The sequence below is a fragment of the Aspergillus chevalieri genome, chromosome 2 (genome assembly GCF_016861735.1).
Source record: "Aspergillus chevalieri M1 DNA, chromosome 2, nearly complete sequence".
In the NCBI taxonomy this organism is placed as follows: domain Eukaryota; kingdom Fungi; phylum Ascomycota; class Eurotiomycetes; order Eurotiales; family Aspergillaceae; genus Aspergillus; species Aspergillus chevalieri.
Genome location: NC_057363.1, coordinates 3387952 through 3410361, shown reverse-complemented (window position 1 = coordinate 3410361; position 22410 = coordinate 3387952). Strand labels below are relative to the sequence as shown.

The following is a 22410-nucleotide window of genomic DNA, read 5'->3' as shown; positions in this document are numbered from 1 at the left end:
TGCTGCTCCGGTCATATATGATGCCCCGAAATGCGCGATTGTCGGTGCGACGCATTCACAGATGATCAAATTCTCAGAGTCGAGCCCATCCTACCGCACAGTGCTCTCTACTCTGAAGAGATATTGCCGGATGTCACCGAATATTATCTTCCATCGCTGGAAAGAAGCCGACGATGCCATGGCTCGAGCAAGAGTTAACGAAGCCCAAGAACTTACTGACTTTCGTTTCTCTTTACCGGACAAGCTTCCAGATCTTTTTTTTAGCGAACTTCCAAGAGAAGAGACGCGTAATCAGTACTACTTTACCCGCATGCTTCATTCGGATAGCTACATTGGACGAACCAATGCTTATAGAAAGATCAGAGAGGCCTTTCTCTCGACGAATATCAGTTTCAGCATGCAAGGCCAAAAACGTTTTGTGGTTCACGGAATTGCTGGGTCTGGAAAAAGCCAGCTATGTACAAACTTTGCATACGATCACCGGGAATGGTAAGTAGCGCTGCATATCCCAGATGCAGATTGAAACTTGTACTTGGTACTGATCCCATACATAGCTACTGGGCCGTGTTTACAATTGACGCGACCACTTCACGACTTGCAGCCGAGTCTTACTCTGCGATCGGCAAGATAGGTGGTTTGGAAGGTACGGAGAGCTCAGGAAAATACTTCCTCTCACAAGTCCGCGAGCCTTGGCTGCTTATAATTGATAACGCCGACAATCCTGACATTCATCTTCCCAACTTGTTTCCGCCGGGAAATCGAGGACATATCCTAGTAACGTCAAGGAATCGAAACCTTCAGGACTACGGGAATGTAGGGAGCATAGAGCTTGGAGGCCTCAAAGAAGACGAAGCTCTCTATCTGCTTCTTAGATCAGCTAGGATCTCTACGCCTTGGGACAATTCAACTGAGACCGCCGGTAATGAGATCACAAGAGCCTTGGGATATTTGGCACTTGCTGTGAAACAGGCGGGCACTGCTATATCCCAAAAACTTTGCAACTTGACTGAATATCTTGGGTTCTATCAGTACTATCGAAAAAGACGCCAGCGGGCATCAGTTGCTTCTGGGACCGTTCCCATGGAAGTCATTTCCAGTTCTCAGCAAGATGACATTTACTCTGCGTTCGATCTCTCTTTTGACTACCTCAAAAGAAAGCAAACCGTCGAGAGCCAGGACGCTATAGAGATCCTCAATGTTGTCAGTTTCTATCACTTCCGGAACATTCGTGTAGACATATTTGAAAGAGCTCTGGAGAATCGGCAGACCTCCACAACTGCTTCTACGTTTAGGGAAGCCCTGACTAGGCGCCTTCAACCTCCAGTTTTGCTTCCACGTTTTCTCCGACGAGATGTTGCAGATACGGAGCCGCTTTACGTGAAGTCTGCACTGAGGGAGCTATACATATGCTCTCTCATTAACTACGAAGAAGGTACTAACAAGTTCTACCTGCATCCGTTAGTACATACCTGGGCCAGGGATCGCATCAACCCAAGCCAACGAAAGGTCTGGGCTTATATTGCCCTGAACACCCTCCTGGAGGCTGTTACATTGCCATCAGGAAAGGACCATGAAACAGACTCACAATTCCTGAGGGACATTATCCCCCACCTCGACGAATGCATTGCTGCGAGTCCAGTCGAAATCAAGATCTTCAACAGTCGGCTTGGTAGCTTTGGATTTATAGGTCTTAATCTGATTCTGCCAACTATGTTTTACATCCTGCGAGCCCAAGCTCGAACTGCTGCCAAGTGCGGCTATTTATATGCTCAATCAGGTCGCTTTTCCCAATCAGCCCATTACCTCTCAATGGTGAAGGATTTAATGGTACAGACCCTGGGATACGACAACGAGATCACGCAGAGAGCAACCCTATTTCTCGCGGATATTCTCTGGGGCTTGGGGCAATTGAAAGATTGCATCACTCTACAGAGTCAGATTGTCGAAGTCCGTACGAGACGTCTCGGCACTTTTCATCGTGAGACCTTGCAGGCTATGGCAAAATTGGGCCATTCATTTTGGCTGAATGGGCAATATGTCGAGTCCTTGCATGTACTTGAAGACACTGCGCGAATGTCAAGCGAGGCATTGGGTCCCAAAGATTTGGACACGCTCATTGCATTAGATCATCTTGGAGTAACATTAGGTTCATGGCAAAGATATCAGGAAAGTAAAGCCCTACACGAGAAAGTTCTGGAGATCCGGAAAGACATCTTGGGCGAGGACGACTTGGAGACCCTGACCACAATGAGCAATTTAGCCATGGCTATGTTAGACCTTGAGCAACGAGAACAAGCGCAACGAATGATGCATCTGGTGTACGAAACGCGCAAAGAAAAGCTAGGTAAAGAGCATCCGTACACTTTGTGGGCACTGTGTTATCTCTCAAAAGTCCATGTGGAGTTAGGACGTCTTGGCGAGGCAGAGGATATGCTGGTGGGTGGGATTGCGGCGGGGAAACGGAGCCTTGGTGACGAGCATCTTGGTGTCCTCATGGGATGCGGGGAACTTGCACGGGTATATGCACGACAAGGCCGTCTCGATGAGGCTGAAGAACTCTCGCAGAGCACACTTCGAAGAGTTAAAGAGTCTCGCGGCAGTGAGCATTATGATTATATTTTTGGGATGTGGAAACTCGGTCAACTCTACGAACTGCAAAGTCAAGTTGCTAGGGCACTGGACGCATATCGAATTGCGCTCGAGAATACCGAGGCACGTTTGACCACAGAGCATCCACTCTCTAAGCAAATCGAATTACGGATAATTGCACTGGGAGGCTTTTCATTGCCTACGTATGAGAAGGGCGCAGATGTTGAAACTGATGTTGACAAACAACGTTCTGTACATGATAGCCTTTGGCCTTCCACTTAGTCTTGAAATCGTGAATGTATATGTGCTTGTTCGTGTAACTTGCCCATGTAAATGGTTCTTCATAAAAAGGCGCATCCGGTGAAATATCTCTTAGAAGGAACTACAACTCTTCGTAGATGCACGTGTACGTAAAATATGGATCTTGTATGTCCGTCGCTCACGTTCTCACGCTATGCAGAACATCATAATTCCCGGAAGAAGCGGTTATTGTTCATACTGCTGACCTTCAAGTCTCCCCTGGCGCTCTTGGCGCAATCGCTCTCGCGATGCCAGATTGCCATCACTACCAAAGGGGATGGTAGAGGAGAAAATCGGAGGCTACTTGCTTTCATGATTCTCAAGAATCCTCCACCAGCAGCGTAAAGGATGAGTCGGAGCCAACAAGGCAGCTGCAAGTTGAATCGGGTCACAGCGACTCCGTAGTTCAGGAGGGTTGATGAACGGGAGGGGCAGAGCGACCGCCTTACAAAAAGAGGGCAATCGTGGGATAACGCGACATCCTTCACAAGAGGGCAGTGCACTGGGTGGGAAGGATGGGGGGAGAAAAGAGAAGAGGAAGTGCGTCGTCCTTGGAGGGGATCAGGTTGGGGTTATATAGATCAGTTGAAGGATGGTGGAGCAGCATGGGAGCGGTGGAAAAACGGCGCTATCCCTAGACGGGTAGGGCCCATACCGCAACGAGCAGGATGATGACCGTCCGCGGCAGGCGGTGGCGGGCGGCAGACGGACGGTTCAATGGGAGCGGATTCCAGCGCCCCGCTAACTAACAGGTACATTTAATACTATGATCCTAGACACTGACAGAATTTTCTTATTCTTTCAAGATAAATCAAGTTTATAACGAGCTTTAATCAAAAGTATGATGGTACTATCTATAGCGTAGAAAATATATATTCTATCTGAATACGCAACGAAGAGACCACTTCTAAATCAACCGGCTTCCACTGATTGGAAATACTTTGAAATTAGCATACGGCAAATTTACGTTGTAGACTATTGGTTATAGCTTTCTTCTTGTAATATTATAGATGGTAAGTGAGAAAAGAGAGAGATTATTAGATTATATGATAATTGTTGACACTGTGACAGGATAGGAACAGAGAAAAATACACGCTAGTGACGAAGGATTTTTATGCAAGAAAATTGTGTAAACTTGGGTATAAACGTTACCTTAGGTATGGGTAAATTTACCCATAGAATATCATTGGGTATTTATACCCAAGGGTAAACGGAACTCGGGTATGGGTACGAGACCTGTACCCAAATGGGTACCCATGTCCAGGTCCATTATCGACCGCGATTCCCCAAATTCTGAGCTATCCACTCTTTTCAACTATTATCTACAATTCCGAGCCCGTGATGGCTCCCGACTCCCATGGACAGGATTTGTCAAGGTCTACAGGTGGACTGCGGGCACCTAAGGCTTCGGCGCACTTCTCTAAATAGCTTCAATCAATAACCATTTATGATTCGAGGTGCCTCTATGGCCTAGCTAGTGACTATTTTCCTTCTTTCCTGTCTCTCTTCCCACACTCCCCCCTCTCCCTCTTTTGATTATTTCTGTGTTCAAGACAGAAAGCTACGAAGTGAAATTGTGTTTTCAAAAGGACATTCTGATTTTTTGACGTACATAAAACGACACAAAACAAAACACAATAAAGAACAGAAAACCAAGGAAGCAAACAACCTAGTAAACAAATGTATGCCAAAAGGGGTTACCCTGCTATAGGGTTTTGTATTGTTTTGAAACAGTCATCCTTGTGTAGAAGAACGACTAAAGGGCTTGCAGACAGCAGCCGTAAGCCCGATCATCTTATATAAAGTAGTGGATGAACTTAATTCAGAAGGCTCTGGATAGTGTTCTGCAGGTTGGCGACATCAGCACTGTCCAGGTTATCGTACTGAAGGCAGGCAGAGCCGCAGGGGTAGAGAGAGCCACTGCTGGTGAACAGAGAAGCCAGGTCCATGCACTCGGGGGTAACACCGTCCATGCGGAAACCTACAGATAATATCAGAAAAAGATCAAAGATGGCAATGTACAGTTCTTGTTGAGTGACTTACTGGACTCAGCGGTCTGGGTGACGGTGACCTTGGCGCCGTTGTTGGAGTCCTTGCACTGGTCATAGGACTGCTGCGAGACACCGGGGTAGCCATTGACACGAGCGACCTTACGCATGCCCCCGACGTCCCGCTTATAGTTGACGTTGGAGTTGATGCCAATGTAGGTCAGGCCACCAGCAAGGGGAGCAGCGAGACCAGTGACGATCAGGCCAATGGGGGCCGGGCAGGAGGGAATCATGGAGAGGGCAGCCATAGCGGCGCCACCGAGGATTGCTGCGTTGTACATTTTTTTGTTGGTACTTGCTAAGTATAGCAGAAAAGAGTTGATGGAAACGAGAAGTTGTAGACTGAGTTGCAAGAGTGAATGGATAGTTTCCAAAGCACGAGAGATGAGCCTTCTTATATGTTTCGATCTAGTGTAGCCTTGCAAAAGGACCATATGATCGATCGAAAATGAGTGCCCTGCTCAGGATTTCCAATGAGACGTGCCGATAGAACTGGTGGTTTACAAATAATGGAAATTACTTGACACGAACCTTGCAAGCAAGAGCCTATGGCCACTATTCTGGAAAAGAGGACTGTTTGTTTGAGAGCCAAGATGTTGGATTTCCTCGTTGGGATAGCAAATGGCCCCAATTTGTGGACTTCGATGTGGAAATTTTATGGGGAATGTGACGGTCTCGTTCAATAAGAATCTATTGGTAGAATATCCGATAAAATTTTAATAGAAAGAAAAGAAAGAGACGGGACCTGCTAGCAGCGGGCTGTCTAGTATGTGCAATAGTTCACTGCCTAACCCACATAGACCAAAGTAATCAAACCTGCTATACAGTTACCGAGCGTTCATACTCAGTGAATGTCCTACTACAGACAGGCCAAAGTAAGGAAACATGATCACGGCTTGCAAGCATCTATGTCCATGAAGGAATGCCAATCATCTGCTCTTTGAAATAGGATCCAAGATTGCAACCAAGACACAGCCTCGCCGGCAAGAGGGTCTTATTATGCAAAAAAATGCCTCAAGGATTTGGGCGGAACTTTTACAAATTTCATGAAGTCACTTGGTGGATTAGCGGCCGTGAATACGGAATTAATATCGGCCTACTTCCTACATTCTGAGTTCTGAGAGTCTTGCCCCTCAATATACAACCCTACTTCCTCTATGAGCAGCAATTTCTTCAACAATGAATTCAAAACCCAGTCCCAAACGCATCAGTGGCCTCCTATTGCCCATTGCATTGTTTATAGGACTCACGTTCTCAGCTTGGAAGGGTATGTGCAGGATCACTGGCTCATCACATCCAGTAATGGTGGTTTCATCAGAGTCGATGGAGCCAGCATTTCACCGAGGAGACCTCATCCTGCTGTGGAATCAACAAGAAAAGATTAATGTGGGAGACATTCCTGTGGTGTGGTTTCCTGGGCGCCGTCTGCCAATGGTTCACCGAGCCATCAAAGTCCTCACCCGATTGGAGGATGATCGAGAAAGCATACCAAGGTATTTCCTGCTCTATTCAGCATCAGGTTAAGCGGTACTGATCCTCTCAAGGCAACTTATATTGACCAAGGGTGATAACTGCCAATTTGACGACAGCTTCTTTTACCCAGTGGGGCAACCGTACGTCCATCGAGAGGAGATCATTGGCTTAGTTCGGGGACATGTGCCCTACATTGGACGAATTTCGTTGGCGCTGAGCGAGAATCCAGCATTCCTGTATCCAGCAGCGGCCACTTTGATTGCTGTGGGCCTTTTGGGCTAGTTATGTTAAGAATTGAATCATGATCTTGAATCTTCATAGGCTTCCTGTGAGACTGCCAGAAAATGTTGAACTATGGAGATAAAATTTCAATATCATAGGTTCCACGCCGTAAGGGTGATATTCATTTAGCCGAACTACTAAAGACCTCACATTATAAAGATTCGGACTGATTCTAACCGGCATGGACCATGTCGCACAGGCCAACTGACAAAAACCTGGGAAACATTTCCTCTGCTATCATTCATAAGCGAAATCAACACACTAGCTCAAGGCGGCTAGATAGGATACATCGGTCAGTGCCTCAGTGGGCAGTAACGCGGGTAATCGGGTCTTTATTGGAATATCATTCGTGGGAAATTCTGCGGGTCGCAGGCCATATAATCCATGAGGGTTAAGGGAATATCGTGCTTACTGACCCCCTTTGTACCAGCATTAAGCTCCCGCGGCCCGGTTATCCGACAGCCACTGCCAAGGACGAGATCTACCGTCAAGTGCCAGGGCGAGGTCTGTCGGCTATGTCCGCCTTCGAAGGAATTGGAGCGACTATTCCCCGAACTAGTGAGCAGCGCCAGCGTGAGCAGACCTTGTGTGTGGGAGAGACAGAAGGAATGTGTAGACGGGGAGGATAAAGTGCGCACAACCCTCTCCTTGTGTTTCAGCCCAGTGGACCGATCGCGGGATCACGCTAAATTCCCAACACACCTAACCGTTGTTACTTAACCAAACCTTCGCTAAGGGATACGCAGCAAGGGAAAAAGAAAAAGGCCGTTTCATTGGATTTCCAAATGTTTAAAAGCCGCAAAGTTAAATCAAAGGTACCAAATGTACATTCTTGGGTAGGTCTCGCCCTCACCCGCGGGTGATCAAACATGGACAAACAGTAACTAGTTACTAAGATAAATAATCATTTTTATGCACACAAACCAGGTGAAGCGTGAGAATTTTATGAAATTTTATGAAAATGAGGGTGGATGAGCCCATGACAGGCGCCACATAGTGTATGTGGCTGCGACCACCTGGTTCCATCCTAGTCATCTGTTGGAAGTTATTAGCCTTCCACACAAGCCTGTATCTAAGTCTCCTCTCCAGCAATACCATTTTGTCCGTACCCTAGTAATAGGAGCACATCGGGCCCAGTCCATGACACGCTGCGATAATAACAGCGCTTTATTAATATGGGATTCCCATATAAAAGGCATATTCTTATACCCATCATAATGTCACAGGCTGCGACTGTAGAATAAACGATACGCTATTCGGAGGGATGATCGAGTGGTTACCTGGTTATCTACCCCGCATAACGTACTTCTGTATATAAGCTGTCAGATCGGACGTCCGTTCTTCCCTTCTTCAACGAAATCTTGTATGATAGCTAGTTATTAGCGCTGCGGGCTTAGCCCTTAACACATAATTCCACAACAAGAAGTATGGATATAGTTTGAAATACTATCTGAATTTAATCCTGCTCTGCTAGAGAATAACTTTCTTTTACCTTCATTATTTGTAAACCATAGTTGATGCCTTATCAAACAGGCACGTAGTATTTTCTCTTAATATCTTGGAAATACTTTTAATCTCAAAAAATTCTCCAAGGGTGCTGGAAATAAAAATTCAAAATTTATGTATATTGTATTCAAAGTCCTATATCTGCTATTGTGGTGGATATATATGAAGAAGACTGTCACAGGCTGCGCCTGTAGAATAAATGATATGTTATTCGGAGAGATGATCGGAGGGGTTACCAGACTACCTACCCCGCACGGCGTACATTTGTATATAAAGCTGTCCGATCGGACATCCGTTCTCCTGTTCTTCAACGAAATCTTTTGTGAGATAGCTAGTCATTAGCACTACGGGCTTAGCCCTTAACATTAGATTTCGTTCCTTTTCTTTCCTATCGGCGGCCCAATCGTGCGATAGAGGGATCGACTGAAAATAGTATAATCACGCACGACGACGAGAACCACGACGAGAACCACGACGAGAACCACGACGAGAACCACGACGAGAACCACGACGAGAACCACGACGAGAACCACGACGAGAACCACGACGAGAACCACGACGAGAACCACGACGATAACCACGACGACAAGAACTCATGCCCACATATGAAGCCCCTACCATTAGCGATCACGAAGAATCCACACTGAGTGCTGAACCGGAAACTACAGACTCACAGGAGACCCCAAGCACTATGAGCCAAAGCAATGATAACAATAGTGTGCACCAGCGCCCCCGAAAAATCTTACCAGATCCTGAGGTGTTTAAGGGAGATATTGCTTCCTATCAGAACTTCAAACATCTCCTGAAAGCGAAGCTCCATGTCGACAGGAAGGCCCTGGGAGGTCCTTATGAATGCCTCTGGTATGCCTATGGACGATTGTCTGGCAATGCAGCTAGCCATATTCTTCCATGGATGATTGCCAACGCTGATTCGCCCACTATGGTAAACGACGATACAGTGACCAAACTCTTCGAACATCTTGATTTCAACTATATGGATAAGGAGCTCCAGAGGAAGGCTATGTACAACCTTAGCACATTGAAACAAGGCAACAAAACCATCAATGAACTGCTTGCAACCTTTGACCGTTATCTGATGGAGGCTGGCCAACAGAACCAGCCTGACAATATGAAGATTTTTTGGTTGGAAAACACCCTCAATGACGATATATTCAATCGACTTGTTAACGCGCCTACCTGCAAAACATTTAGCGAATACTGTGTTCAACTCCAGGGTATCTATGATAGGCATCAGAAATACCAACAGCGCTCTGCAGAACACCGACGTCCCCCTAATCGACGGACAACTACACCCATGTTTCCTCCTCCAGCAACCTCCCCCACAGCTACTCCTACCCAAGGAGACCCCATGGACTGGGAGCCCACCATTTCTCATGCCCGAAACCCCCAACGCAAGCGGGCTCGATGGGTCAGTGGTAAAGAGATTGAGCGCCGGAAGCAGGAGAGATGCTGTTTCCGATGCGGCTCTGCTGGTCATCAGATTAGCCAGTGCCCTTTTCTCCCTGCACAACGTCCTACAGCGAGGGTTGCTGAATTCACCGCAGAGGATGTCACAGATGCTGTCCTGGATGACACCCAAGCCACACCAGTGCCTGATGTACCTTCGGGAAAAGCCTAACTCCTGTGCAAAGTCGCCCACAGGAGTCAGAGCTAGATCGGTTACAGAGATATTGGCGTACCTTCAATCAAAATGTTCACTTCAATGGTCCCCCACTGCTAGTCAGCTCCTTAGTCAATGGAAAGAGCAATTGCAAAACATTAGCAGATTCTGGTTGTACAACATATGGTATCATATCTGAACGCTACGCCTTACGTCACCGATTACAGCGCATATCCATCTCCCCCCGGAGCATGCGAGGATTTGATGGTCCACGAGATGGTCTAATCACAGAAGTCGCCTATTTTTCTATGGACGTTGGTGGGAATAAACAACAGGAAATGTATGCATACATTGTTCCCCGCATTGATGGTGAAGACCTCATTCTTGGCCTACCTTGGCTTTACCACCAAGGAGTGTCCATTATTGCGAACAGCCCCCTGGGTGTACCTGCTCTACGTCTGGCCAATGGTGATCATGTCCCCTCGCTGCAGCATGAACCAGACATGGAGATCCATCAGGTCAGCGCTCAATCATTCAGGGTCTGGATGGATCGCCGCAAGAAAAACCATAGTGTACAGATATTTACTGCCAGCATGCGGGATATTGAGAAGGCCCTAGAGGTTAAACATCACTCTGACCCTAGAGAAAAGCTACCCAAGCAGTATCATGCCTGGTTAGAAGTGTTTGAACGGAAGAAGGCAGACACCTTGCCCCCACACCGTGGACCACAGGTGGATCACAAAATTGAGTTAGTAGGGAAGGATGAGAAGGGAAACACACCTGAACCCCCCTGGGGTCCACTATACAACATGTCCCGGGGAGAGCTCCTTGTACTGCGGAAAACCCTGCGGGAACTCTTGGACAAGCAGTTCATACGTGTTAGTGATTCCCCTGCAGCTGCACCAGTCCTATTTGTCAAGAAACCTGGGGGTGGCTTGCGATTTTGTTGTGACTATCGTGCCCTTAATGCAATCTCCAAGAAGGACCGATATCCACTGCCCCTGATTAATGAGACTCTGGAGCGTATTGGAAAAGCTAGATGGTTTACCAAGCTGGATGTTATTGCCGCCTTCCATAAGATCCGCATTGCGAAGGGATATGAATGGTTAACTGCATTCCGCACACGTTTTGGCCTTTTTGAATGGCTAGTCACACCTTTCGGCCTCGCCAATGCACCGAGCACCTTCCAACGCTATGTGAACTGGACTCTACAGGAATTCCTTGATGAATTTGTGTCTGCATACCTAGATGACATCCTAGTTTTCTCCTCTGGATCCCTTCAGGACCACCGTGAAAAAGTCTCCAAAGTCCTGCAACGGCTCAAGGATGCTGGTCTTCAGCTTGATATTGACAAGTGCGAATTTGAAGTACAATCCACCAAGTACCTGGGCTTTATTATTGAGGCAGGCAAAGGCATCCGCATGGACCCTGCCAAATTATCAGCTATCAAGGATTGGACAGCCCCAACTAGTGTACGGGGGGTGCGTTCCTTCCTAGGGTTCGCCAATTTTTATCGACGGTTCATACGAAACTTTGCAAATATCACAGCACCACTCACTGCACTCACCAAGAAGGAAGCAAAATTCACATGGAATTCAGATGCTGACAAGGCTTTCAACCAGCTCAAGGAGATGTTTACCACTGCACCTATCTTAACGCAATTTGATCCAGACCGCGCTACAGTGGTAGAGGCTGACTCCTCTGGCTGGGCTACTGGTGGTGTATTGTCCCAATATGATGACAATGGGGTACTGCGCCCATGTGCCTTCTTCTCAAAAAAGAACTCACCTGCAGAATGCAACTATGAGATCCATGACAAGGAGTTGCTAGCAATCATCAATTGTTTGAAGGAATGGGAATCAGAGCTCATTAGCACACCCAAGTTCATCATTATCACTGATCATAAGAATCTCCGCTATTTTATGAAACTGCGACGCCTTAATGAACGACAGATGCGCTGGGCAGATATATTGAGCCGCTATGACTTCTACCTCCAGTACCGACCTGGGAAACTTGCCCTTACTCCTGACGCCCTATCTCGCCGAGATCAAGACATGCCCAACGACCCAGGTGATGAACGACTGCAGATGCGAGAGAAGCGCCTCTTGGACCCTAATGCATTTGTTGAGACCAGTGAATGCACCATATGCTGTGTGTCAGCTGTACAGGTCGACAAGTCCATTCAAATCCTACCAATCCATACTAGTAATGGAACTACAGAAAATGAAAACACCACCTCAGATCTTGAACAGCAATGGAGCCATGCAGAAGCTGAGGATACCACTATGCCCATACTTTGTGATGCCATCCGTGCAGGATTACCTCATTTCCCTCCTGAATTGGGAATCCGGGTCTCAATTGGCGAATGTGAATTAGACTCTGATGGTCGGATCCTCTTTCGCAAACGACGATGGGTTCCCAATAATGAACCTTTACGAACAAGATTAATGCAAGAAGCCCATGACTCCCCACTGTCTGGGCATCCAGGTAGCAATGCACTATATAGTCTACTTGCTCGACAACTTTTCTGGCCCAATATGAGTGCAGATGTGAAACGTTTTGTCAAGAATTGTGACCAATGTGGAGCTACCAACATATGGCGAGATCGACGACAAGGACTGCTGAAACCCTTACCTATCCCAGATCGCAAATGGCGTGAACTCTCCATGGATTTTATAGAAGGACTGCCAGAGTCAAATGGTTACAGTGCTATCCTGGTGATAGTAGACCGCCTCACAAAAGGGACTATCCTAATCCCTTGTGCAAGGACAGGAAGTGACTACATTGTACCAAAGTTCCTGCAGCATGTTGTGGCATACCATGGCCTCCCAGCTGCTATCACCTCTGATCGCGGCTCACAGTTTGTGGGTGAACTCTGGGAACGCATGTGTAGCCTCCTCAAGATCAATCGACGCCTATCCACTGCCTACCACCCCCAAACTGATGGGCAAACAGAGCGCATGAATGCAGTTGTTGAGAGCTATCTCCGTAACTTTTGCAACTTTGCACAGGACAACTGGTCAGAAATCCTACCTATGGCGCAGCTTGCAATTGCCAACCAGACTGCAGCTTCTACTGGGTTCAGCCCCTTTTTCCTTGACCATGGGTTCCACCTGGAGACACTTCAACTAGTTGAACCAGTCATTGAAGAACTCCAACAATCATCCAGTGGGTCTGCAGGTGCACGAATAGCTGACAAACTCAAGAATGCATTGGAGGTCGCTCAAAGTGAGTTAGCTGCAGCCCAGGAACGACAGGAACAATATGCCAACCGTTACCGAAACCTTGCACCACACTACAAGCCTGGTGATAAAGTTTGGCTCGCCCTGCATAATATCCGAACAAGCCGTCCCAGCAAGAAGCTTGATGTGCGCCAGGCCAAATATACTGTCCTAGCACAGATTAGCCCATATGCCTACCGACTGAACACACCAGAGGGTATCCACCCTGTCTTCCATGTTGACCTCCTCCGGCCAGCAGCAAACAACCCCTTTCCCAGTCAGCGCAATGACGACTATCAGCCCCCAGCTGTGCTTGTTGACGGCGAGGAAGAATACCAGGTGGAGCGTATACTGGACTACCGACAGATCCGCCGTGGACGGGGATTTCAGCGACAATACCTAGTGAAATGGACCGGTTATCTACATCCTGAATGGACTGCTGCGCACAACATGGAGAATACCGCCGCACTGGATGAATGGGAGCAACGCCACGGAAGCCAGAGCCCTGTGAGGGATGGGGATGATTCTTAGGAGGGGGGTGTTGTCACAGGCTGCGCCTGTAGAATAAATGATATGTTATTCGGAGAGATGATCGGAGGGGTTACCAGACTACCTACCCCGCACGGCGTACATTTGTATATAAAGCTGTCCGATCGGACATCCGTTCTCCTGTTCTTCAACGAAATCTTTTGTGAGATAGCTAGTCATTAGCACTACGGGCTTAGCCCTTAACAAAGACCTTTTATCCAATTTGTATGGGATTCCCACAAATTGGAATTTATCGCAGTGGTGTTATTATCGCAGCCCTGTGGTTCACCCACTAGGTTAGTGGGTGAGCGAAGTCACGAATAGTTCACTGCAGCCACAATAGCTAGAGACATTTGATGTGGGTCTCCAAGCCTCAGGCATTCAAGTTGGAGGCCAGTCAGTTATTAAGGTGAGACTTTCCCGCCCACCGCGAGTCATTTTTGACTAGTGAATTCATTCTTGCCCAGATTCCACGAAGAGAAACCCTTCAACCACGCCCAGGTCAGAAGAGCAACGAAGGCCAAAAAAATTTTGCCGTTTCCTCACCGACTTGGTATCTCATCGCCAGTTACTCTTTCGTCAGTTCAAATCAGTACGTTATTTTAAAGCTACTTAGGTAGTGGAGCTATAAGCTGATGTTGCATATTATCGGCTCAGTCAGTGATCAGAGAATTCTCACTTCTTGCCAAGCCAATGGTGGTTGCTAGACCAACAACCTGATATCTGCTTCATTTCCAGTCTTCCGATCAGGCTGTACCCAGAGTGTCCATTTTTAGAATCATGGATTGGTTGATAAGGTTGTTCATGGGAAAGGATTCTGCCAAATTAGCAGAACAAAAAGCAAAAAAGCGGGGGAGTAAAAAACATAGTCAAAGGGTTCGTGCAAGGGAGAAGGAGCTCCGACGCGGGAAGGGTAATAATGGGAAAAAGGCGAGCTTTTTCTGGGGATCACCGGGCCAGACATTCCAGACTAATGTTCGTGGTCCGGGTGAAGGAGTTTGAATAATCAACAATGGAACCAGAAAATGACTTAATGTTTTTACTATAATCTAAGTGACTATCATAATTATACTTCATCCATCAGTGTTCCAATCTAGATGGTCGCCCTGTTATGGGCGGACTAGTAGATTCTCCTATCCAGACTGTTGTAGCCATTGACGAGAATATCGAATCTGGAAAGAAAGGAAGGGGAGGGATCTATCTACAGCCTACAAGAAAAAGAGGCTCTATACGCAGGCTGCATAGTAGCGCTTAAGTGCGCTCTTTTTGTTTGCTTGGATGGCGGTCTTTGTCGATATCAACTATTAATGAGGTATGGAGGCGTTGACAATCACGATAGTCAATCAATTGACCATGATATCACAAGAGGTTTTGTTGAAGAACGAATGTCAGATCGGAGAGTTCTATATACACACGTGCCGCCCCGGGAGGGGGGGTGGATGACTGATGAAAAAGATAAATGGGGGAGATGGGAAAAAGAGAAAAAGAGGGAGCCATACAAACACACACACACAACTACCACTGCTGGCAATGTGACATCTATATCTATATTCAATTGAAACCTGTAATTAAACGGGATTGCATTGTATATTAATTATTAGTATCCAACTGTACTTTGATACAGAACTATTGTACAATTGCTAGTTATTTACTAAAGTACAGACTTGAAACATTATAATTGGATTTGTGGATAAATCCAATCCGCAAAGTTCACCATTCGGATCATCCACGCCGCTGCGGATCCTGCATATATAGTCCGCAGCCACTTCAGATTCTGTCCCGTTAGATCTGAATCCGCACTATTGCGGATTTGACGTGGTTTTTGCGCGGACTTTGCGGACCCGCTGTGCCACTCTAACCGGGATTGCTTCCGAGCGGGAGTGTGTAGGAAATGGAGCAGATGTCAGTAGGGGTGGGGAGTCTTGTTTAGGGTTCGCGGTAATCGGATCGAAGGGTGGAGGGGAGAAGAAAGCCAACCCCACTGCCAAGACTCTAATCAAATAAAAAGTTGTATACAAGTGGCTCACATCGGAAGGTCCCCGTAATATACCGCCAAGATCACGATGTGACCCGAGCTTTCTCTGATGGGAGACCAATTAGTACCCGTCGATGTTATTGGCCATGTAGATGTCGTGACGGATCGGCTCTCAAGATTCAGGTGGAATTCATCGAGAAACTAACAGAATCATGGGATATGATATAGCGTAGCTTCCCCACAGCACCGACTGATTGAAGTAACTATCGAAACCTACTACAGTTTTCAGTAAGTATTGATTAAATTTCTAGAGCTGCTCGAAAGAGCCGAGTCACTCTTTTCAGAATAGGCGATTATCTTATTGACCCGTGCCATGGATGTCCCTGGGTGAAGAGTGACTTTTCCGAATACTCCATAATAAACACGTAGTATCCTGAAATCATGCAATTACTGTCATGATATGGAGGATAAGCATCTGGAAAGCCTTTTGAAATAAATTCCGTGCAGGCGTACCCCTTTCATGAAATTAAGTGCCCTCTGCTAATATGATTAGATTACTGTGCCTTAGCGACTGGCACCTGGATCAATTCAATTACCAGCTACTGATCGTCAGTTACATTGACTATTAGGAAAATCTGGGTCTTGTCACCGTACCACGCTGTGGTCTTCTTGTATTGAAGGATTCGTTATCTTTCTGTTTTTGGAATGAAACTTTGCGCTTTGACAATCAAAGAGTACTCAATGCCTTAAAATACTCCAAACCTTCCGTTTCCCGAAGCACAAGGTGGACTTTTGGGTATTGCCATTTTGGCACAGTCCAAAAGAAAAACCCAAGGAGCCAGACGTAACCGATGAGTTTTCGACCACTTTCTGATAAAAGAATTTGACACATTCGACTGTCGCTCTGCCCTCTCCAAAGTGGAGCAGCCATTGGTACTGCAATTGTTTCGATTGCAGCGGCTCCAAAGTTGGCCATGAAGAAAATAAAATCAGCTATTGGACAACATGGCTCTCCCGCCTGCCAATCTGCAATAGTATGATATATAGCAGACAATAAAAAGGCCCATAATGCGATGAAACACTTTTCAGCTCGTGAACCGGGTGCAAAGCCTGCTACTCGTCGAGCAAAGCATTTACCAGTAGAATTGCAGGGTGGAACCGCCATTCTATGCCAAAACTTAACCCAGAATCGGCGAATGCTATATGCTTCCAGTGGACTACCAAACAATGGCGGCCATTCCTCGGGGGTATCAATGCGCAAAATCGTAACGAAGAAAATCGATAGCAGAATGTGGCAAGTATCAAGCATCAAATATCCCATCCAAATCCAGGATACAGACACAAATAAGCGGATTTGGATTTCGCGTGAATCAATGTCCAGTCCTGCACCCGGCCATAGCAAGCGCCTGAAAAAAACCTGGCGTGATGGTGCAAAGTCCTGTGCTTTAAGATCAAAGTATAGGAGCATGAGAGGTTCGACGACGCACACGTTCAATAACCAGCAGATTATAGCTTTAAAGAATCGTCTCACAGCAAAGAAGACTCTGTTCGATGAAGTTCCAGAGGAAGCTTTTGGTGAGAAAGCATTCCAATTGATTCGACGTTGTGGATCGGCCCAGCTCTTGTATGCAGATGTCCATGGTGGAGCATTTGGAGGAAGTTTCAGCTGCTCAAAGAACAGTGTACTTGCTGCATGTAGGATCCAGACGCAGTTGAGAAGTGCCCAGAGTCCGTTAACACCCGTGTGAGGCCCTAGGTAATAGCTGGTATGGAGCGAATATACGGCAGTACCGAATATCAAAGGCGAGCTTAAGACACGAGCCTGGGAGGGGAGTTGAACTACAACGATAAAGATGAAGCTTGAAAGGATGAAATATGCCGGTGGGATAAGTAGCTTTGACAGGGACATGATGGATTATGTCGCAGTAACCTAGCAAGAACAGTCTTCGAGTATGGAAGATGATTAGGTATGGTGGAATAAAGGTTTCATGTAGAAATATCAGATCTTTGAATCTTGACCTTCACAAGTAACCGCATTCTGATCTAACCGCATTTCTACCTAGTGGCCCCAAATCATGTCCATGATACGGTGTACGGAGCATAAGGGGCCGGAAACAATAAAACCAAACTAATGTCATTTAAGCCTTTTTTGTTAATTAAATACCGCACTACTTGATTAGACTGGCGTTGAAATTGTATTACCACTGATAAGGATGCCAAGACTATGGCCTCCACGTCTACCTACAAAGTAGATTACACAGTATTCGGTGGGGTCTGTATTGTCAATATCGACTTAGCTCTGGCTTCGCATGTTGCTGCCGCTCCAACTACTGTTAACATGAACTCTCAGGGCTGCCGATCACTTGCCACAGAAGGGTGAATGAACGGTTACTGTACTGGAGTACTGACTTCAGATATGGCCACATGGTAGAAGCCTGGAGTACGTGCTGTCTCTTTCCGGAACGCATCGCTATGGTTTGCTTCCTGGGCCCCAGATGATGGAGTTCCTAACGCAGGTCTCGTACGGTATAACTATTTGTTGTGCCGCATTTCCGAAGACTTGCGCTTTTTATTCCAAGTCCATATTCAAAGCGAATGTGAGACATGGTCCATTGCCCCCGAAGCTCCACACTGTTGGGGCCATAAACTTCCAGTAGGTCGCATCTTGCAATGGGCGTCCACGGGTCCTGCCTTGCATATCTTATTTGTAACAATAATTTATGATTAACTAGCGGCTTAACTATTTTAGCGATCTATCATAGACTCCTGTGAATTACTGTACACATCATACTTGGGTCCAACCACCGCCCCGCTGGGATCCAGAGACAGCAAGGGTCTCTGCTACATAGAAGTCGCCCCCTTCCCCTTGCAATACCTTGATCTAAGCAACAGCTATAATATTTAAACCAAGTGAGTAAGGTACGCAGGACGCAGAAATATGGCCCTATAATCATACTAAGATGTTGTGATTTATTTAAGGTAACATACTACCGACTTAGTTCTGAAGGAATTTTTCGAATCGCCTACCTTCCAGGATCCAGGCACGCTTTTCAAAACAGCATCAAATTTCACACTCAAGAAAGCATGTCAGTTTCAATACAGAGCAAATTCCTTGAGGCTCAAAAAGACAGTTATTGACAACCAACAAGATAGAAAACTATGATCAAGACCAGATTAGCACTGCCTTGACATCATGGAGACAACGAGAACGGAGCAAGCTCACGAGAGCACACATATAACACATTCCATGGATCTGGAAGAGCCTCGTGATCTGCGGGGGAAACGGCCTATTATAACTATGAAAGACGGGAGGATGGAGTGGCATTCCGGCTCTAAACAACGAGTGATTAAGTATTATGTCGTGTGGATAGCTGTAGGGCTTGTGGTTGGAGCGATCATTGGGGTAGTTATTGGAGTTTGCGTGCGTCTAGTAGGTAAATAAGTTGCAATGTCAAGGGATAATTATTTCGTTGCCAAGGTATTTGGGGTATCTGAAACCACTCTCCGCGAGCGCCTCCATGGGAATGACATCCACCTCGAAGGTATGCCTCTGTTCATATTACAGTCAAGTCTCTTTAATTCGATACTCTATAAATCGATATCATGCTAATTTGATAAGAATCGGCTGTAATAATTATTTTCCCATACAAAACCACACAAATTTCGATATTTTCGATTATCGCCTGAATTCTTGGGATTATCGAATTATCAAGTAAACCGCCCACTCCGTTTGAAGGAGTCAAAAATGCCTTATCAGTCTATTTCAAATAACCAGAAAAAAGTTCTAAGGCGCTGGTCTCAATCCGAGTATCCAAAACCCCGTCAGGCAGATTGCAGCTTATGGTCTGAAAGGCAATATAAGGACCGTCTTACAGCCCAGACCACGACCCTCTGACATCACCACTGGAACGGTGGGGACAGCGAATTGCAATCCCTCAGAACAGACTGGAGGTTATACACCCACATGTGGCCTCACCATGGTGGTCAGGTCTGGAATCCCACATAGCAGAAACTCGGGAAGATGCCTTAGCAGCCCACCAAGCCGCCTTACATAGGGGTGCTGACATCATTGCATACACAGATGCCAGCTTGACAGAACAGGGAGTTGGAGCAGCAGTGGTTTCACCCCTAGGGCACCAGGCAGTTCGCATTGGCTCCCCAGCTACTCACACTGTATATGCAGCGGAACTGCAAGGCATAGAGATGGCTCTCATCCAAATATGCAACACATTTGGACCGACATCACAACATTCCCATCGGACCTATACAGCAATCATATTTACAGACAATCAGGCGGCAATTCAAGCGTGTTCAGCCCCAGGAAGGTCTTCTGCCCAATATATCCTGCGAGGAATCACACAGACCACGTGTCACAACCCGGCTTCTCTCGTATCGTACCTAGGGTTCTAGTTAGTTGTATTTCGAGACTGGACACTTACCCTAAGTGTCTCCCAAGTAATCGTATGCTCAATGCCCCTCCGGGTCCGGTTCGGTATGTCGTATGCGTTGATGGGTATATCGCCCCCTCCAGGCTCCGTAAGATAATCAACAAGTAGAAACGGTAAAGGTAATCGAATAGAGAAACAAGGCCAACCGAGTACGTATACTGGGTTGTTGGTTAAGTGCGGACGAGTCAGAAACTAGAAGGTAACCAATGCTTGATTAACTAGATTGATCGCGAAGAACTAAGCTAAGTACATGAATGAGTGTCCTTATATATCCTTCCTTCTCCTGGTATGATGTTCTCATAGTATACTTGTATACCTATACCAGGCTGATGGTATAACATCCGTCTTGTATATTAGTATACTCCTTGCATATCACGTGAAACACGTGATCATCAGGTGCCAATACGCCGAATATCAATTTGATCCCTGTTCCTTCTTGCATATTCTCCATCAGCTGTTATCCAATGAGCCTGTCTTAACTCTGTATCATCACGTGAGGCTGATACAGCGAGTTCTGTAACACCACGTCTCAGCTACAGGAACACAGCTGGAATGTACAGCTATGCTGGCTCCCTGGTCATGGAAGGAACCCTCAAAAGCACCAATGCAGCTATACCAAGGCCTACAGAGAGCTGCTACATCCGTCCTCATTCAAATGCAAACTGGGAAGATTGCGCTGGCCAGTTATCTTGGTACCTTTAAAGCTATGGAATCAACCGAATGCTCGTGCGGACGCGGCCTTCAAGATACACGCCATGTTCTCCTCCACTGTACCAATCAGGCAGGACCACGGATACGCCTTCTTACACAGGGGTCAAGGCGGGAGCTGGATTACCGAGCTTACCTAACTCGGCCAGACCTGGTACCGAAGGCGGTGCGATTCATGCTTGAGACAGGTCTTCTAAGCCAGTTCCAGTCTCTACCAACCACATACCGAGTCACGACAACGGGCAGGAATCACCTGGCAGTATAGCGCAGCCAGGGTTGTGCGCTTGCAAAAGTAGGGACGGAAACAAGGCAGTATCCAACAAGCCCATGGGGCCTCGCGGCCACGGGAACAGCAGTACAAAAGCAGCAGCACGGGGCATACAACATGCGGAATAACATATCAGGAGAAGTGCAGAAAAGCGACAGTATACATAGCGATTACCATTACGGCGGCTTACCCGGCCGCCCCGCAGGACCTGCCGCCACTCGGCCTATAGGGCTGACAGATGCGTGTATGAACAACAACAATAATAATAATAATATACTCTGTATATACCATCCGCGGATCCATCTAATGATTTGTAGGGGTCAATAATAGCCTTGGTCACCTTTTGACTGATGTTACAAAACAATCGTTTGTTTCATTTTAGAATATGGGCTTCCTATACTTCTCCCTGCCGGGCATTGGATTGTCTCTCTTTCTCAGCCAAAATACTCGCGGCTTCCTCACTGCCGTTTTCCAAGGCATACTGCGCAGGCGTAAGTCCCGTCTCAGTAACCTTCAACGGATCAGCACCTTTTTCCAGCAGGAACGGGATCATATGATGGCGGTTCCATAAGGCAGCAGAATGCAGTACAGTCCCTGGATCTATACGAGGCCTTCCTCTGTGGCTTATACCAAAGCTGTTGGAGTCATTAATACCACAACCATGATCAAGGAGTGTCTCTATCACAGTCTTCCAGTGTTCATCATCTCTCATGATCGCGTATCTCAGAGCAATGCTTCTGGTGGGATCAGCACCCCGTTCAAGTAACAGTTTGATGGTGTCCAGAGAGGCGTCCTTGGCAGCAATGCTGATCGGGACACAATAGATGGGTGTTATTGGATTTGAATCTGCTCCGTGATCAAGCAGCCATCGAACTGCTCCTTTATTCTTGACAGAATCGCTGCAGGCTTAATCAGTATACCTGGAAAGGAAAGGGAAGGAAAGTAGAGTCTTGCACCTCAAGATTGTAAAACGCCATGGTGACTTTTGATTGAGATCCCACCCATGTCGGTACAAACTTTCAGGGATCTCTGGTCTCTTGTTCTCTGGTACCGCACCACTGAGAGCATCACGGCTCAGTGTATAAGTTATTTGGACTCCTTCTTCCAAGAAGTACTTCACCAATGGTACATCTCCAAGGTGAAATGCCGCCACCAATGATTCGTAGAAACAAAGAGAATCTAGGTCTGGCTCCAAGGACGACTCTTCTGCACGCCAGCCATCCATAATCGACCTTGTTTGGTCCAGGACTTCTGCCTCGAGTAGGCGCTGCTCCCACGCCTCGCTGCTCACTCTACACGCGCTCTCATCTTCTGACTGTAGGGGAGATCTGGGCATGATGGTGAAATCATGTTGATTGTTGATGGTTAGAGAGAGTATTGAATCTGTTTAAACCCAATCCATAATCATGATCGGTGGCCCAAGGCAGACAGTGAGGCGTTCTG

The 22410-nt window shown here is 46.8% G+C and overlaps 4 protein-coding genes across 4 annotated transcripts; 2 read left to right on the top strand and 2 right to left on the bottom strand.

The window, feature by feature from the left end:
• Positions 1-1080: 1080 nt before the first annotated feature.
• On the top strand, positions 1081-2871 carry ACHE_21198A (uncharacterized protein; the record flags this gene model as incomplete). The annotated part of the gene is made up of 1 exon (XM_043275254.1): positions 1081-2871. One exon carries the CDS (start codon positions 1081-1083, stop codon positions 2869-2871), a length of 1791 nt encoding a protein of 596 aa, XP_043134262.1.
• Positions 2872-4706: 1835 nt separating this feature from the next.
• On the bottom strand, positions 4707-5218 carry ACHE_21197S (uncharacterized protein; the record flags this gene model as incomplete). The annotated part of the gene is made up of 2 exons (XM_043275253.1): positions 4707-4870; positions 4933-5218. 2 exons carry the CDS (start codon positions 5216-5218, stop codon positions 4707-4709), a joined length of 450 nt encoding a protein of 149 aa, XP_043134261.1.
• A 4852-nt stretch (positions 5219-10070) lies between these two features.
• ACHE_21196A (uncharacterized protein) lies at positions 10071-13571 on the top strand (the record flags this gene model as incomplete). The annotated part of the gene is made up of 1 exon (XM_043275252.1): positions 10071-13571. One exon carries the CDS (start codon positions 10071-10073, stop codon positions 13569-13571), a length of 3501 nt encoding a protein of 1166 aa, XP_043134260.1.
• A 7790-nt stretch (positions 13572-21361) lies between these two features.
• On the bottom strand, positions 21362-22303 carry ACHE_21195S (ankyrin repeat domain-containing protein; the record flags this gene model as incomplete). The annotated part of the gene is made up of 2 exons (XM_043275251.1): positions 21362-21866; positions 21924-22303. The coding sequence occupies 2 exons, from the start codon at positions 22301-22303 to the stop codon at positions 21362-21364; spliced, it is 885 nt and encodes a 294-aa protein (XP_043134259.1).
• Between the last annotated feature and the right edge of the window lie 107 nt (positions 22304-22410).